This window comes from Zonotrichia leucophrys, chromosome 20 (assembly GCF_028769735.1).
Source record: "Zonotrichia leucophrys gambelii isolate GWCS_2022_RI chromosome 20, RI_Zleu_2.0, whole genome shotgun sequence".
NCBI classification, from domain to species: domain Eukaryota; kingdom Metazoa; phylum Chordata; class Aves; order Passeriformes; family Passerellidae; genus Zonotrichia; species Zonotrichia leucophrys.
In genome coordinates this window covers 7445548-7460470 of record NC_088189.1, presented here as the reverse complement: position 1 = coordinate 7460470, position 14923 = coordinate 7445548, and the positions used below count along the sequence as shown (strand labels likewise).

At 56.3% G+C, this 14923-nt stretch overlaps 1 protein-coding gene across 3 annotated transcripts in view; it reads left to right on the top strand.

Annotated features, from left to right (window-relative positions):
* Nucleotides 1-14923, top strand: part of NOL4L (nucleolar protein 4 like) — a 63878-nt gene that overhangs the window by 32009 nt on the left and 16946 nt on the right. The window contains exons 1-2 of one of the 3 annotated variants that reach the window (XM_064729702.1): nt 4660-4776; nt 10760-10901. In XM_064729702.1, the coding sequence (XP_064585772.1) occupies nt 10793-10901 (109 nt within the window). In that variant the 5' untranslated portion in view covers nt 4660-4776; nt 10760-10792. Of the gene's footprint in view, nt 1-4659; nt 4777-5028; nt 5249-10759; nt 10902-14923 lie in introns of those variants that run through there. The other 2 variants (XM_064729701.1, XM_064729700.1) reach the window with 2 other exon arrangements.

Below are 14923 nucleotides of genomic sequence, written 5' to 3'. Positions count from 1 at the left end.
AGCTCTGTTTGTTCAGAGTGACGTGTGCTGTGAGCAAACAGTGTGAGACCAACATGGGCTGGCTGGGGTCGGTCCTGCCACTGCAGCTCTTGTCTTCTAGTGAGAAGTGATGCCAGGGCTCTGACTCTTGGCTGTTTTGGGGCTAATCCTGTTGTTTTCTATAAGAAAGAAGGTGGCACTGCCTGTTTCTAGTGGTGCTGGGGACAATTCACCCCCCTGAAGTACTCAGGTGTATTTAGTTGCTCCATGTGACGGCTCCAGTCCATTCTCATGCACCAGTCCCTTCCCCACTCTCTCTTCACTTCCATATGCTGTTGTGCAGCTCAGCTAAGGTCCTGGAGAAGTGGCTGGGGGATGTTTAGAAGTTTCTTGGGCTTTTGGTGGGGCTGTGGTTGTCATGCAGATCCACCCCTGGGACATTGGGACTGATCACTCTCCACCACACACACCTTTCCCCGTGCCTGTTACCTGTTACCTGCCAAGCTGCAGGAACTTGTGTCTGGGAACACGGAATAAGCAGGGCCAGAAGCCACTCTACCTCTCTTTAATTCCTCTTTTCTTCCCAGTACATTCCCTGTTTGGTAAGGAGAGCTGCTGCCCATTCCCTTGTGTGCTAACCAGCATCAAAGGCAGCTGTTCCCAGTAGAACTGGCAACAAGGTTTTGGTTCAGGACCTGTAAAGTGGGGCTGGGAAATATTTCCAGGGGGAAAAGTAAAGATGTCAACCTCAGAGTGAGGAAAACACAATTGCAACATCCATGGAGTAGTCTCATGGATCCAGTTGGATCTGTCCTGTTCCTGTGGAAAGCTGTGCATGGTGGGCTGCTCTGCATCATCTCAAAGCTCAGGTGCTGACGTGCTGTACACTGACTTTGATCAAGTCACACAAATGGCTGTTTCTTAATTGCCTTCTCCCTTTAAAAAGGGGATAATACCTTAGAGAGACTTCTGAGGTCTTGCTCACTAATAAAGCTCTTCAAGAGCTTGGATGGCAACTACTTTGAGAGTGCAAACTGTTATTAATGATTTCCGTTATTACAGAAGATGAAGCTGTGTGGTTCAGCTTTTTAACCTTGAATTGTGTGCTTGCTTTTGTTTCTGCTGCTGTTCAACCTGCACGGGCAGGTTTGCACCCTGTCTGCTTGCACACACCCCTCAGACCCACACCAGGAGTTGTGTGTGCTCAGAAGGAGCTGAGGAGTCAGTTTTACTCACAAGGATGGATTCTGAATTGTGTGGAATGCTTGAGAATGGCCAAAAATGGGTTTAGTGAGGGTTCTGTGTGTGGTTACTTGATTCTGATTTGGGGGACCAAGAGATAAGCTGTGAGGGTTGTCCTCACTGTATGGAGCAGTGCAGACATCACTGCTGGAGCTGTGGATTTGGACAGTGGAAAGGAATGTTAGGGGATAATTGACTGTCAGGGACCTATCCCGTCAAACACCCATTCCCTGTACTTCAGAAGAAGAAAATTCTATTGACAGAAACAAAAACTCCTTTCCTGCTCCTGTATTTGGCAGTGACTGGTGTGAAATACAGAGCTGTATTTCCTTTTCTTCTCTTGCTCTTGGCTCCTGGGAGGAGAAAACCCCTTTTATTCATGCCCATGCCAGATGCTAACCACTGCTGCTTCTAAGGAAGGAGTGATCAGGATGAAGTGGGAATACAGCCCTTAGCCCAGAAGGAACCTGGTCTATAATGAGATTTCCCAAATTTTTACTCTGACTCTGCTCTGGATGGCAGATAAGGCACAGCGTGGATAAAAGCTGTGTCTGCCCCTCATGCCATGCCCTCCCTCAGTCCCTCCTGCCGGTTTCCCTCCTGGCCTTGCCCCCGAGAGAATCTCATTTCACTGCTTATTCCTCAGCAGGATTTGATGGTCACGGAGGACCCAGTGCAGGAGGTCCCGTTTGTTATTTAACCTACTTTTCAGAGGCACAAGAACATCAAGTGACTCGCACAAGGTCGTCCATGAGTCAGTGACTCCTCTGGCGTGATGGCCAGAGCCTGCAGTCCCTGCTCCCACCACTAGATCCCTGTGCCCACAATCCATAGCACCACAACCATTCAATTAAGCTCCTGCAGCGCCTTAAATGTCGTGTATTCCTGGGTTTGACAGCAGTTCTGGCATTCTTGTGGAGCCTTGCCTTAGGAAATGACAACAGATGAGGTCAGGTCATTGTTAGCAATGCCCTTGGAAGCATCATTGCCTGGTGCTCAGGCAGGCTCTGTAGTATTGGTGCTGTCACAGCTGGGACATGGCTCTGGCCGTGGGGGAATCCAGCAGGACCCAGGGAGCCCCAGGCTCTCTGCATGGGCAGATCTGTGTCCATGTGAGGGGGCTGGCAGGTACCAGAGGTAATGAACACATAGTGAAGAGAGAGGGAAGGAAGTGACTTATAAATAATATATTTGATGTATATTATATATATGATATAGTAACAGCAGCACTGGTTTGTTACGGTGTGCGTTTTTTTTTAATGTGTAATCTCGTAAGGCACTTACCCCTGTTCCTGACAAGTCGATAAATTATTATTACCAATTCTATATCTAATTGCCAGTTATTTCCCCCCAGACAATTTGAATCCGAAAAGTACCCACTGGACAGGCGCTTGGAGGGCTGTTTCCCAGAGCCTCCCTGGCTGTTTCTGGAGGCAGCCCCTCTTCCACTGGTGAGCCCCATTTCTGCCAGCCTCGTGACCCCGTGTGCTGGCACAAACAATTGCATTTCTGTCGGGCTCATGACCCCACTTGTAACAGCGGTGACCCCCCCTTGGGGTCAGGACCCCTCTCCTGCACAGGGAACAGCTCCTGCCCAGCAGCTCCTGCTGAATGGCTCTTCCTCCCTCACTCCCTGTGTGGACCCGGCTGCTCCACACTAAGTTTGCCGATGTGAAATTTAGGTTAATCCATTTCCAAAGTGGATTAAGCTAACCCACACAAAGGCACTTAGTATAAAATAAGAGTGTCCACATGGTGAGGCAGCACGGAATAGTGACTGTGCTTCAAACTCGCATCCTGGCCAGTTTGTGTCCTCTGCAAGCTCACCAAATGGAGGGACAGGCACTCTGGTCCCAGGGGATGTGCACTCTCAAATGGCTTTAAGCCGGTCTAGCTTGAAGCCAAAGGAAGTGCAAGGAGTAAACAAAGCCCAGCAATGGGAAGGGGTTAAAGCCCGCTCCGCTGAGGTCCTCGGCAAGGCTCCTGTTCACCTTAAATGGTCAGGATTTTATTTTAGCTTTAGGGAGGAGCAGCAGCCATGGAGCTGGAAGGGAGTGGAGAGAAGTCCTTGTGGCTGGGGGCTCACAGCCCACTGGCCTCCAAGCCATCCGCCTTCTGCAGAAGGCCCCCAGGGCTCCCGTGCTTGCATTTCAGCCTCTGGCTCCTGACCAGCCTGGAGGAGATGGAAATGTAGTAGTGAGTGATGCCCAATTTCACCTCTGGCCTCAGATCTTCCCAAGGCACCCTCTTCCCTTGCCTCTTCCCTGGCAGTGAGGTGGTTAACGCTGGAACAGATAACATCACAATTGGACATCCCCACTAACCCAAACCTGGCAGTTCCCATCCTGGCTCTGGCACCATTTCTGGTACCAGCCTATTGCAGGCTCAACACTGAACTGCTACACTTGGTTTATTTCATAAACCATTTCCTTTGTAGCCATTAAATAGTGAAACATGAGGTGGGCTGGGGAGGGGGATGCTGCAGAGCTGTTGCCCATCACTGTGGTGGGGATCACCATCCCATTATGGTGATCACAAACTAAGAGAGAGCTCATTGACCCACTGCCCTCGAAGCCCAGCCTGGGAGCGGGTCCCGGCCTGGGGGATGCCGGGACCCCCAGCACTGCCCTGCCAGAGCTGGGGCGCAGCATCCCCATCCTGCCGGGGATCTGGCAGCCGGTGCCCTGCCCAGAGCTGTGCTGGGCAAGCCGCTGGTTTCCCAACAGCCCTGCTCCAGCCTTCGGAGGCTGCGGCGGTGGCTGATGGTGCTGCCGGCAGCGCGGGGTCCTTCTGCTCCCGCGGAGCGAGGGAGAATCCTCGGGAACAAAAGGATTCGGCACCGCGGCACCCACCGCGCGGGGAAGGGGCTGCGGGACCCACCGCGCCCGGGGCTGGCTGCAGGGGCCCCGCACTTACACCGGCGTACGGCCGGACCCAGGGACGGAGCTCCCGGGGCCGCACCGAGCCGGGCGGGCACAGGGTCCCCGGGCCGGGCCGTGACGGGCGGCAGCCCCCGGTGCTGTGCCGAGCGGAGGGTCCCCGTATCGGCTGCAGCCCCCCGGGCCGTGCGGAGCGGAGGATGCCCGGGCGGGTAGCGGCCCTCCCGGCCGATCCGAACCGATCCGTGCCGTGCCCCGGCCGCGCGTTCTCGCGCTCTCCAGCAGGCGCCCGGCCCTGGACATTGTCTCCTCCCGGGGAAGGGCCCTCCCGGCCCTCCACAATGTGCTCTTCCAGGCGCGGCTCCGCGCCCCCCGCCGCGCCCGGCCCGGTGCGCCCGCCCCCCGCGGCCCCGCTCCCCTTCCCCCGCCGCCCCCGCCCCCTCCGCCCGCGGCCGGGCCCCGCTCGCCCCCCTCCGCCTTCCCGGCCCCCCCCCGGGAGCCGGGAGTGACGCGCTCCGCAGCGCCGGCCCCTCTCCCCGGGCAGCAGCTGGCTGTCAGCCTCTCCGGAGCGCCGCCAGCCCGGGCCCCCTCCCTCCGTCCCTCCGTCCCTCCGCCCCGCGCTCCCCGCCGCGCCGCCGGGCTGGCGCAGGCCGGCAGGCCCCGGGCTCCGCTCCAGGTAGGCGCCCGCCCGCGGGGGGCTCCGCTCCCGGCCCCGGGGCGGCGGGCGGGGGGAGATGCGCGGGGGCTCCACGCGGCCGCGGCGCTGCGGGGCCGGGGAGGAGGGGGGGGCCACCGGCGGGCGGGGCGGGGCGGGGCGGGGGGGGGGCGGTGGCCGCGGGGCCCGGCCCCAACTCCGGGGGGAGCGGCCGCCCCGCGGCCCCGGGAAGTTGCGGGTCGCCCGCCCGGCTGCCCGGCGGCGGGGGGGGGAGGGCGGCGCGTCCTTCCCCGCGCCCGGCGCGGCTCCCCCGCGCCCGGAAGAGCACAAAAGCGCCGAAGAAAGTGGGAGGAGGCGGCGGCGGGAGCGCTCCGTCCCCGGCCATCCCCGGGCACCAGCCCCAGCCATCCCCCGGGCACCGGCCCCGCGCCGCCATCACCAGCAGCCCCGACCCCGAGAGGGGATTGTGCTGGAAATAGCCGCCTCCCTGGAGGTAAAGCCCTACTTACGTGTCAATCCTCGCCGCACGCTGAGCCCCGCACACGCGCGGGCAGGGCTCCATCGCGGGTGTATCTATTTACCTGCGGGAGGGGGTAGGACGGGGACTCTCGCCCGGCGCCTCGCACCTCGCTGCCGCGGGGACACATGCGTGGGAACCGCGTCCCACCGGGGTCCCGTGGCCGTCGGGGAGGGTGGGGAAAGGGGGACCCCCGGCCGCTCAGCCCACAGCGCTGCTCCTCTTGGCCACCGCCTCCAAAACCGGGTCCGTCCTCCCCCCCTTTCCAACACTCGCTTCCCGGTGCTGGGGGAAGAGCAAAGTGCCCTTTCACACCGCGCGGTATCAGTCACCGTCCCCACCTCGCATGGAAAAGCAAACGCCTGTAAGCAAGTTCAGGTGCGGGGGAGGCAGGTGCGGGGCTCCGGGGTGGTGGCGGTGGGAGTCGTGCAGCCCGGTGCCCCCTGCCCCGCGTTCAGCACCTCCCCGCTGAACAGCAGGAACGGGGCAGCGGCTCCGGGAAGGGGCTGCGGGGCCGCCCCCCGCCCCGGCAGCTCCCCGCGCCTCGGGGCTGTGGGAATGCTCGGGGGGTTCCCAGAAGAGCTCTTAGAGAAGGGGGAGGGGGCGAAGGGGATGAGCTTCCCTTCCTCTTCCATTTGCCGTTTGCCGTTAAAATCAACTGTTTTGCCCATTTTCGGGAACTAGGAAATTACTCGGGTTTTGCCGGGTCCCGTAGAAATCGGCGGCAATCGCGGTAAATAAGGACGTAAGTGACCTGACAAAGAGCGCCGGGGATGTTCTCTTTGGTGTGGGAATTGTACACACGAGTAGGCAGCGCAGTCACAGCTCACCGCCGCCACAGCCCGCGTACACCCGTGTGCTGCGAGGCTGCTCGGCTCTTTGAGGCGATGTCCACCACAGTGTTTGCGGCTGCAGTACCAATCTTTGACCCGGAGTGTTTTATCTTCCATTAGTAAGCCTTTCTCTGCGCGGAACTGGTTAAGTTAGGGTCAAATCTGGTTCAATACCTTCTTGGCATGCTCAGAGGGCTGGGTTTAAACAGTGGCTGAGACGGAGATGAGGCTGCCTTCCTGAGAGCTGAGAGCTCGTCCGTGCGCGCCGCTGCCGGGGGTCAGGGCACGGGGAGCTCTGTCCTGGCCAGGTTTGGCAGGTCCGGAGGTGCCCGTGCCGGGCAGGTCGTGCACGGCCCCGGCGTGGCCGTGGAGCAGCTCCGGGGGCTGGCAGTCACGCGTTGCCTTTTGTTGATTCTAAAAACACGGCTGGTTGTGGTGGGAAGCTGAGCGTGGCTGTGTGCTGGGGAGGTTGCACGGCACACAGCCTCGGTTCCTGCTCCGCGGAAGGAAATCCCATCGGGATAGTAGGCTGTGGCGTGAAAGGACATGCTTTAAAATAAAAGGACTTAAAGAGAGAAAATAAACCGTCCTGAGACTCGGAGCTTGGCATATTAAACGTGAGGCACAGCATGTAAATGACTGGAGAGAGATTGGAAGGCAGTCCCCGAGAAACTGAGCCTGGCTGTAAAATAAGCAGGTTACCGATAGTCTTGCATATATTTACGAGGTTATAAGAGTAGCTTCCCCCCCTGCCCTGCTCCTGCCCGTGCTGTGGGAGGTTGCTCTCCAGGAGGAAGAGCTTTGGTGGAGAAACATTGTCTAGCAATTACAGCCTTGCAGTCCGGGGGGCTTGATTAGGTTTCCTGATCTGCCAGCGACTCGTTTTGTTCTTGGACCAGCCAGGGTGGCAGTCGGTACCCGGGGTTTCCAGTTTTAAAATACGAGGAGGAGTTTTCTAACTCGCAGCGAAGTTGGGAAGCTCAGCGGACACTTGCAGGCACAGTGCTTGAAGATCGTGAATGGAAAGTGGGACAGAAATGTGGAGTGTGAGCCCTGCGCATGTGAGTGTCTGCTTCTGCTGGGTAGAAAATATTGGCTGTGAATGTCTGTAGAGCAGCTGTGAATGTTGGACTGTAGATAAGGAGAGAAGCAAGGATTTTGTTTTCCAAACCCTGAGTGGTGCCGGGAGCCCTGCTCCAATGTTTGGGTGTGCCCTGTGAGTGCAGCAGCAGGATCTGACTTCCCCTTGCAGAGAGGAGCTCTGCTGCCTGACCCTTGATCGCTCAGTCCCTTGAACATTGGAAACAAAGCGATGGGACTTTACTGCGGGGTGAGGAGATCTCTCCGGAGAGCTGCGAAAGGCAGGAAGGAGGAGGGCGGCAGCAACAGTGCTGGGGTTCAGGGTTTGGCTCTGGGCTGGCTGCTTTGGGCGCCACTGGCACTTCCATCTCTGCCACGAGTGGTGTGGAACTGGGGAAAAGGCAGCAGGTCCTGAGACAGGCACTGGTAATGGATTGCATTCTGTTTTCTAATGAAAGTTTCATTTGAAGTTTGTTTACAGGAAAGAAGAAATTAGCAGAGGGAATTCTCCTGAGAACCCAGAGAGGAAAAAGAATGAGCTGCCTGACTTGCAAGCCAAAAGAGGGTGGAAGGGTAGATTACATTTACCGTATTGCTCCGAGTCGTGGCTGTTGCTGCTGTTAAAAAACACTTCCTTGTTTGGCTGGATGGGGAGCCCCCTGCAAGGCTCAGCCTTCAGCCAGGTTACTGGCACCCAGGGAAATTCAGAGCTCTCACCCAGCCAGAAATTTTGATCTTGCTCTGGTTTCCTGTGCTTTGAGGCTGGATTTGTGCTGTGCTGCTCTGCTGTCCCTCTGCTTCTGGCTGTGGCTGGGCAGACGGTGCTGCTGGGGCCTCCTGTCCCTGGGATTGTTCCTGGTATGAGGAGGCAGTGCCAGCAGTTCATGGGTAGCGCTTGGAGGTCACAGTGTTCAGCCTTTGGTCTCTGAGGGGTGTGCTGAGGCAGGAGTTTGCTGGTGGCCTCTGGTGTCCCTACAAGCAGTGAGGAATGCAGCCAAGGGCAAGTGCAGGATGCCAGAGCGGGAGTGATGGGGACGGCCAGAGCCACTCTTGAGGCTGGGGCTTTTCTCTTTCTTTACTAGAGAGGCACAAAGGTGTGAGGAGTTCCTGGGGCACTGTGGTGTGGGCAGAGCCAGGTGGCTGCCCAGACTCAGCAGGCAGTGGATGCTCTCTCCACAGTTCCCACTGCCAGGAAGGGTTCTCCTGCTGCCACCTGCACGTTTGGCTGTGTATTCTGTTGGGGTGGGCTGTGCAGTGGGAGCTCTGAGATGCTGGGAAGTTCATCCTTTTGGCCAAGGATATTAGTGCTGGAAAGCAGAAAGCTCTGGCTGGAAAGCAGGGGGTGACTTTCTGCTGGTGGCTGAATCCTGGACTGGTGGACGTGTGACAGCCTTGTTTAACTTGAGTCATTTATAGCTTATCAGTTTCTGGTTTGATAGCCCAAGCATTTCTAATAATAGGCAAATGTTATTGCACCTCAAGAGAATTGTACACATTTATAAAGCACTTTCTGTTGCATGTGCATGTGAGGCATCCTTCGTGTCACTTCTTCTCCCCCATGTGTGAGTGCATGGAGAAGGTGATGCCTCCTGGGTTGTGGTTTGGGTGCTGAGGCTGGATGTCCTCTGCACCTGAGCCTGAACAACCTCAAACATCGTGGGTCACTCCCTGGGCTCCTCCTCCCCACTGGACAGGTGAGAGACTGTGGGCAGCAAGGACCTTGGCATTTGCATTTGTCTCTTAAGCCTGACAGTAATCTTGAGTAAGCCTTGTGAAGAAGGCCAGATATTAGGGTGGCTGCTTCCCTGCAAATGCTTACAATAAAGAGACTATTTATAGTTTGCAACAGGGAGACCTTTGCAGTTCTGTTCCTGTACGTACAAGATGGAGTTTCTGGAGAGGCAGGATTGCTTTGTGGCTGGTGTGGCACTGGAGCTGTGCTGAGCCAGGGGCAATGTGCCTGTCCCTACCTACTGCCCTCCTGCTCAGCTCCACCTGGGCACAGGGGGGCTGCTCAGGGACACCTGGTGGGTCTGGGGTCAGGGTGTCCCTGTGGGGGGCTGCTGAGCCCTGTCCGTCTGTCCATCAGTCCGTCCCTTGGTGCGTGCAGGGTTTCACAAGCCGTAAATTCCAGGAAACTCCCCGGGAGGCACATGGAGGGAGCGGGCTGGGGCCAGCACGAGCCCTGAGCCAGCAGATGTGTCTGCAGGGACGAGGAGCTGGGAGGAAAAGCACAAACCTGTCTTTAAAGACATTTGTTTGTTCACAATAAAAACTATCAGCCAGCGGCAGCCAGACAGGGCCGTTTTTATGAGGAGCAGGCGTAGGTTGGAGGGGTGCTGCCAATTACTGCTTACACGGAAAGGGAGCGGGGATTGTATTTTATCTCAGGACCAGGGGGAGGGTAAAAAAAACAAGAGCAGAGAGGTTTACAAGCCTTTGAAATGTTTCAATCAAAGGAAAGCAGAGTTGAAAGCGATTCTGGAAACATTTTCGGTGTTCCCCTGCACCCCAGGGCTGCCTGTGCCCCTGGCTTTGGGAGGGGAGCAGGGAGAGGAAGGCAGATAAAGGGATCACCAGCAGGACCGTGTCCATACGGGAGCACGTATCTGCTTCCTCCCAAGCTTTGCATTGGGAGAGTTCAGCCTGGGGAGGTCCCACAGCCCCTCCTCTCATTCAGGATCTCAGTGCTGCCTTTATGATGATGGTTTTGAAATCCTGTGGCTGACCTTTCCGGCACTGGAAGCGATCCAAGGGCTGTGTCTCGAAGTACTGTAAAGGTTAGTGAGAAGGGAGAGAGGGAGAGAGAAAATGTCCTTTGAGCTGCAGAAGTGGGAGAGAGGAATGTCATCTATGCCATCGTCAGGGAACAGGCAGCTGGCTGGGGTCCCTGGCCTGAGCTGGGGTGTCCTTGTCTCACTGGGGACCTCACTCCCCCAGCTCCTTCCCAAGGTGTGTGCCGTCATTTTTGATCAGGGTGGAGGCAATATCCCTCTGGAGAGGTCTGGAGGAGCCTCCTCTGCAGCATCAGGCAGTGCAGATCTTTGGGGATCCATACCTGTGTGCAGATATGCCCCAGAGGCTGCTCCTGCTGCTGCCAGTGCTCTGGTGATTCCTCGTGTAGCAGATGATTTGATCTCGGAAAAGTCCAGGTTGTTTTATAGAGCCATTTCTTGCCTGTCCTCAGCTCCCCCACGCCGCCGCCTCGCCAGGAGCACACTGGGGTGGATGGAGATTAAAGGGTAAACTCCAGGGCTCAGCCATCCGCTCCTACAGGATGTGAGCTCTTTCTAATTGTCCTCAATTAGAGACAGTGCCATTGCTCAGGCAAGTCTTCAGGCAGGAAGCAGAGCCCTGGTCCCCGCTGGGGTAGCCACCACCTCGCCCTGCACAGGGCAGGGCTGCTTGCTGCGGCCTTGGGAAGCCCAAGGGGCCAGCAGGGCTCCTCAGGGCGGGGAACAGGAGCTGCCCACCCAATTGTTTTTAGGAAGGAGTGTGGTGAGGAGATGTTAAAGCCAGAGAAAGGAGGAAAGGAAATAGCTCCATGAGTTAACCCTTTCCTGCCTGCCTCCAGGATGAGACGTCGGTGAGCAGCGAGGACTTTGATATGAACGACTCCACATGGATCTCAGCTGACCAGCACCTGAACTCCAGCCTGAGCCCCAGCCAGGACGAGAGCATGCGCAGCCCGCAGAACCTGCACGGCCACGAGGACGGTGAGTCCCCCGGCGGGCGGGAAGAGCCCCGGCCTCTGCCACAGGATGTTTTTGTGACTGATTAAACATTAACCAGTCCTTTCTGATCAGGTGTCCCCACCTGTGGGATAGATTTCATATCAGCTCAGAGCTGGCTTCCAGTCCTTCCCATTTAGCCTCTGGGTTCCTGCTCAGCCAGGGCCCTGTCCAGCTCGTAGCTGATGTTCCTTCTGCCTGGGGCTGTCTCCCAGCTCCTCCAGAAAAAGGTCCCTAAATCCCCTTCTAAGAGGAGGACTTCATTCCCCACATCCTCTTCCCGGGTGATGAGGAGAGCACTGTTAGTTCTGAACACAGGGAGGATGCCAAGTCTTTGCAGCACAGTCACAGGTTTCAGTGTTTGGAAAGCTGCACCTTTGACAGGTCTTGCATCCCCCAGGCAAGAAATTGTGAATAATCTGCAGCAGCCACAGCGATGCTGAGCGGGGTGAACGTGGGTGTCTCCTCCCTCGGGGCGGGCGGCTGGAAGGGCTGAAAGCAGCACACGTGGGCTGGGTGGGAGGAAGGGTTTTGTGAAGGGAGGTGGTGTGTTGCGTCTGTGAAACATGCAAGCTTAAAATACAAGAGCAAGTAAATAAGTGGTAGAATTATGAGTTCAGGTCAGAGTTCATCACTGTGATGCTTGGGAGGATTTGGTGGTTGGACTGTTACTGGCTTTTGCTCAGGAGGTTGAATCCCTCATTGTCCCAGCCTGGCTGCTGCTGGGAGGAGCAGAGGAATCTGAGGAACAACTGAGCTGGGTTGGTCCTGCTTTAAGAAAGGGGACTGGAAAACCACTCCTAAAGGAAGAAAAGGCTTTTGTGCTGGCAGGTCTCCCTGGGGTGGCTTTTAGCTGGTGGTGTGGCCAGTGGCAGGGATGGCAGACATAGAAGGGACAACAGGGACACTGCTCTCTTCAGTCCCAGGGACAGCAAGGCCACTGCTCTCTTCAGTCTAGTGAGTTGTGGCACTTCAGTTTCCATTGCAAATCTGCAGTTTTGGGAAACTGCTGGTTTTCTCCAGCCAGCCCCAGAGCCAGGCAGGCTTGGTGAGGATGTGAAACCTGACTGCCCAGCACTGCATCCCGGTGGTGAGACAGGCACTTCTGCTTGCCCAGGGCCCCAGGGGGCTGTGTCTTGGCAGGAGGAAGAGTGTTTTGGTGGTGACACAGTTGCTCCCATAGAAGCTTTTGGCTCTTCAGGACTAGGCTGCAGCCTCCACCCCAACAAGCCCAGCCTCCGATCCCTGCGGCCTGACCAGGTCTCTCTGTACCCCCTGAACTTTGCCATTCTCCCATTGGGACATTTCAGGCTTGTGACTTAGCCCTCACCACTGAATTCCCAAGTCTCATTTACAATCTAGAATGACACAGTTTTGATCTCTTTGCTGAACACTATTATTCAACAGGACAGTAATTTAATAAGGGACTCACGTATTTAGGCAAATCAAGATGTTCTCACTAAATCGAAATCCTCTCTCTCTCTGCGCCCTCTTAGGAATTGCTTCCAATTTTTCATGCCCTGTGGTTTTCCTTCAGAAGCAGGTGTCCTCTTTGGGGCTCTTCTTGGCTCCTTTAATTTCTTTTGTAAGGTTCAGTGATGAGAAATAAAGCAGAAATAGTCCCATAGGAATGCAAGTGTCCCTGGTGTCAGCATCAGCTGAACTGGGTAGACTTCGGTGGATCAGAAGTGATGGTGTCAAAAAAATAAGCAAGCCAAACCCAGGGTGACAAATGAGACCCATACAAAAAAACCCCAGGAATTGCAATTTTCACCAGGCTGTCACACTTCAGAAGCATTTTGTGGACTGAGGTTTTGTGCCTATGGGAATGTCCATGATCTGAATCAGAGCTCTAAATTCAGACTGATGCTGCCTCATGTCAGTCCCTCTGCCAAACCAATGCTCCCACCCAGGAATGGAGCACACCCAAGAGTGGGAGGGAACCAGGACAGCGGAGTAACCCAGGAGGGCAGTGGGTGGTTAAAGGAGAGGAGCAGGGAGCAGAGGAGCATGTTGTGAGAGGAAAAGCAGATTGCTGCTGCGGGGAAGGGAACGTGCACAATCAAAGTCTCGACCACTCTTAGTTTCCTCTTCTCTCAACCTATGAAAGCTCTTTTTTTTTTTGGAAACAAATGTGTTTTCCGGGTTCACATGAGCTTGCTAAGGCTGTGCAAAAAGTGTGAGTAACCAGCCCACATAAGCTGTGGAGCCTCCTTGGAGCCCAGCTGGCCAAGCTGCCAGCACAGAGTGCCTGCACTGGGGCAGCCCAAGTTCTCCCAAGCTGGAAGTTTGCCCACATCTCCTGTGCTCAGTTGTCCCCTGTGCCCTGAGGAGTCCTGCAGAGCTCCAGCCAGTGCTAAAGTGATCCCCACACATCCCCTGCAGCCAAGCTGGGCTCAGCTCCGGGCATCCTGGAGCTGCAGAGGGATCTGGTTGCACACCACGTCCTTCAGCTGCGAGCTTGTTCAGGACTGGATACTCTCCGCCTTCAGGAAAACCTTCTGAGTTACTAAATTGGTCCTGCCTGCTGCTGTTTGACGGGTGTGATGCTTGGAGTGTGTCTGCAGTGAAAGGCTTGCTAAAGTATAAAGTTTTAATGAAGAGTTGCCTAGTAGGAGAGCAGTATCGTCTGACACGCTTGTTAAAAAAGTCCTGTTTAAAGGACCAAAGCACCAGCTCCAGGTCTTTTCAAGGCCTGGGAGTGGCAAGTGCTCTTCTGTGGCATAGAGTAGAGCTGTTTGAAATCCAGAGAGGCGGGAGAGTAGGGAATTGTCATCCCATGCTTTGATAAACAGGTACCTGCTAAATCATCAGAGGCCTAAAAAGCAGCTGGGACAAAAGCCAACGCTTTCTTTGTCCTGGGTGCCCAGAACCCTTGGCCAAGTACAGCCGTGCTACAGCTGGTGTCAGCCCTGGAACTGCAGGGAGAGCAAAATACACCTAAAGGCTTGGGAGGGTCATGGACAGAGCAGGCACTGTCAGGGCAGCTGGGGTCCCTGCTAGGTCAGTGGGCACACGGTGGGACTTAGGCCCTGAGCAGGGACACTGAGCACACACTCGCTCCTTCCATTTTCCTTTGTTACTCATCCTGCGGGCCCCAGCACGGAAAACATGAAGCTCCAGCTACATCCCTTCCCAGTCGGATGTTGCTCACAGCGTACGTGCCCGCAGGAAGCCGAGGGCTGCCCAAAGCAGCAGCAACATCCACACAAACTCTGCTGCTGGAGCGGAGCTATTGTGCTGGACATCCTGCAGGGACACATCTGCGGGGGCCAGCACATGCTGGGAGCAAAGGGACCTGAATGCTGCTCCATCCTGCTGTCTGAGCCCATCTCCAAACGCTGCTCCATCCTGCTGTCTGAGCCCATCTCCAGTACTGAAGGCATCCCACACCCAGTCCCAGCTGAGCATGCTGAGTCCCCCCATCCCATGCTGAGTTCCCAGCAGGTCCCAGGCCCTGGTGCTGTGTTGCTGTGGCAGTTTGAGCTGGACTCTGTCCATCTTCAGAGCCTCTCTGCTTCCACACGTGAGCATGCACTACAAACCTCTCATTTCAGTCTGGTGTTAGGGGTTGAGTGGGGTATCCCACAACAGGGGTGCTGGATATTCCACCCCAGGCCTGCTGGGACTTTCTGCCATAGTGCAATGTCCTTGAAAGTAAAGCCGGAGTCAGACCCCAGACCTCAGTGTGTGACATGGCAAAGTGCTTGAACTCATATAGAAGAGCTTCTGTCTTGCCCACTGACAGGATCCACCTTGCCTTGTCCCTGTACTTCCTGCTCCACTGCTCAGGAGCAGCACTCAGCCCACAGGCAGGGCTTGCTGCTCCCCAGCCTCTTTTGAAGAGCAGGGAAACCTCCTGGGTGTATGGTGTGCTTAGGCTGTGTAGGGGACATGGGGTTGCTTCATGGCACCATGTTGGACTGATCCCCTTGTTCTGAGATCCCCACGTGCCGTCCTCGCTTGACTGGCAGCATCCCCGCTGAGTCTGTTCTGCCCGGAGCAGC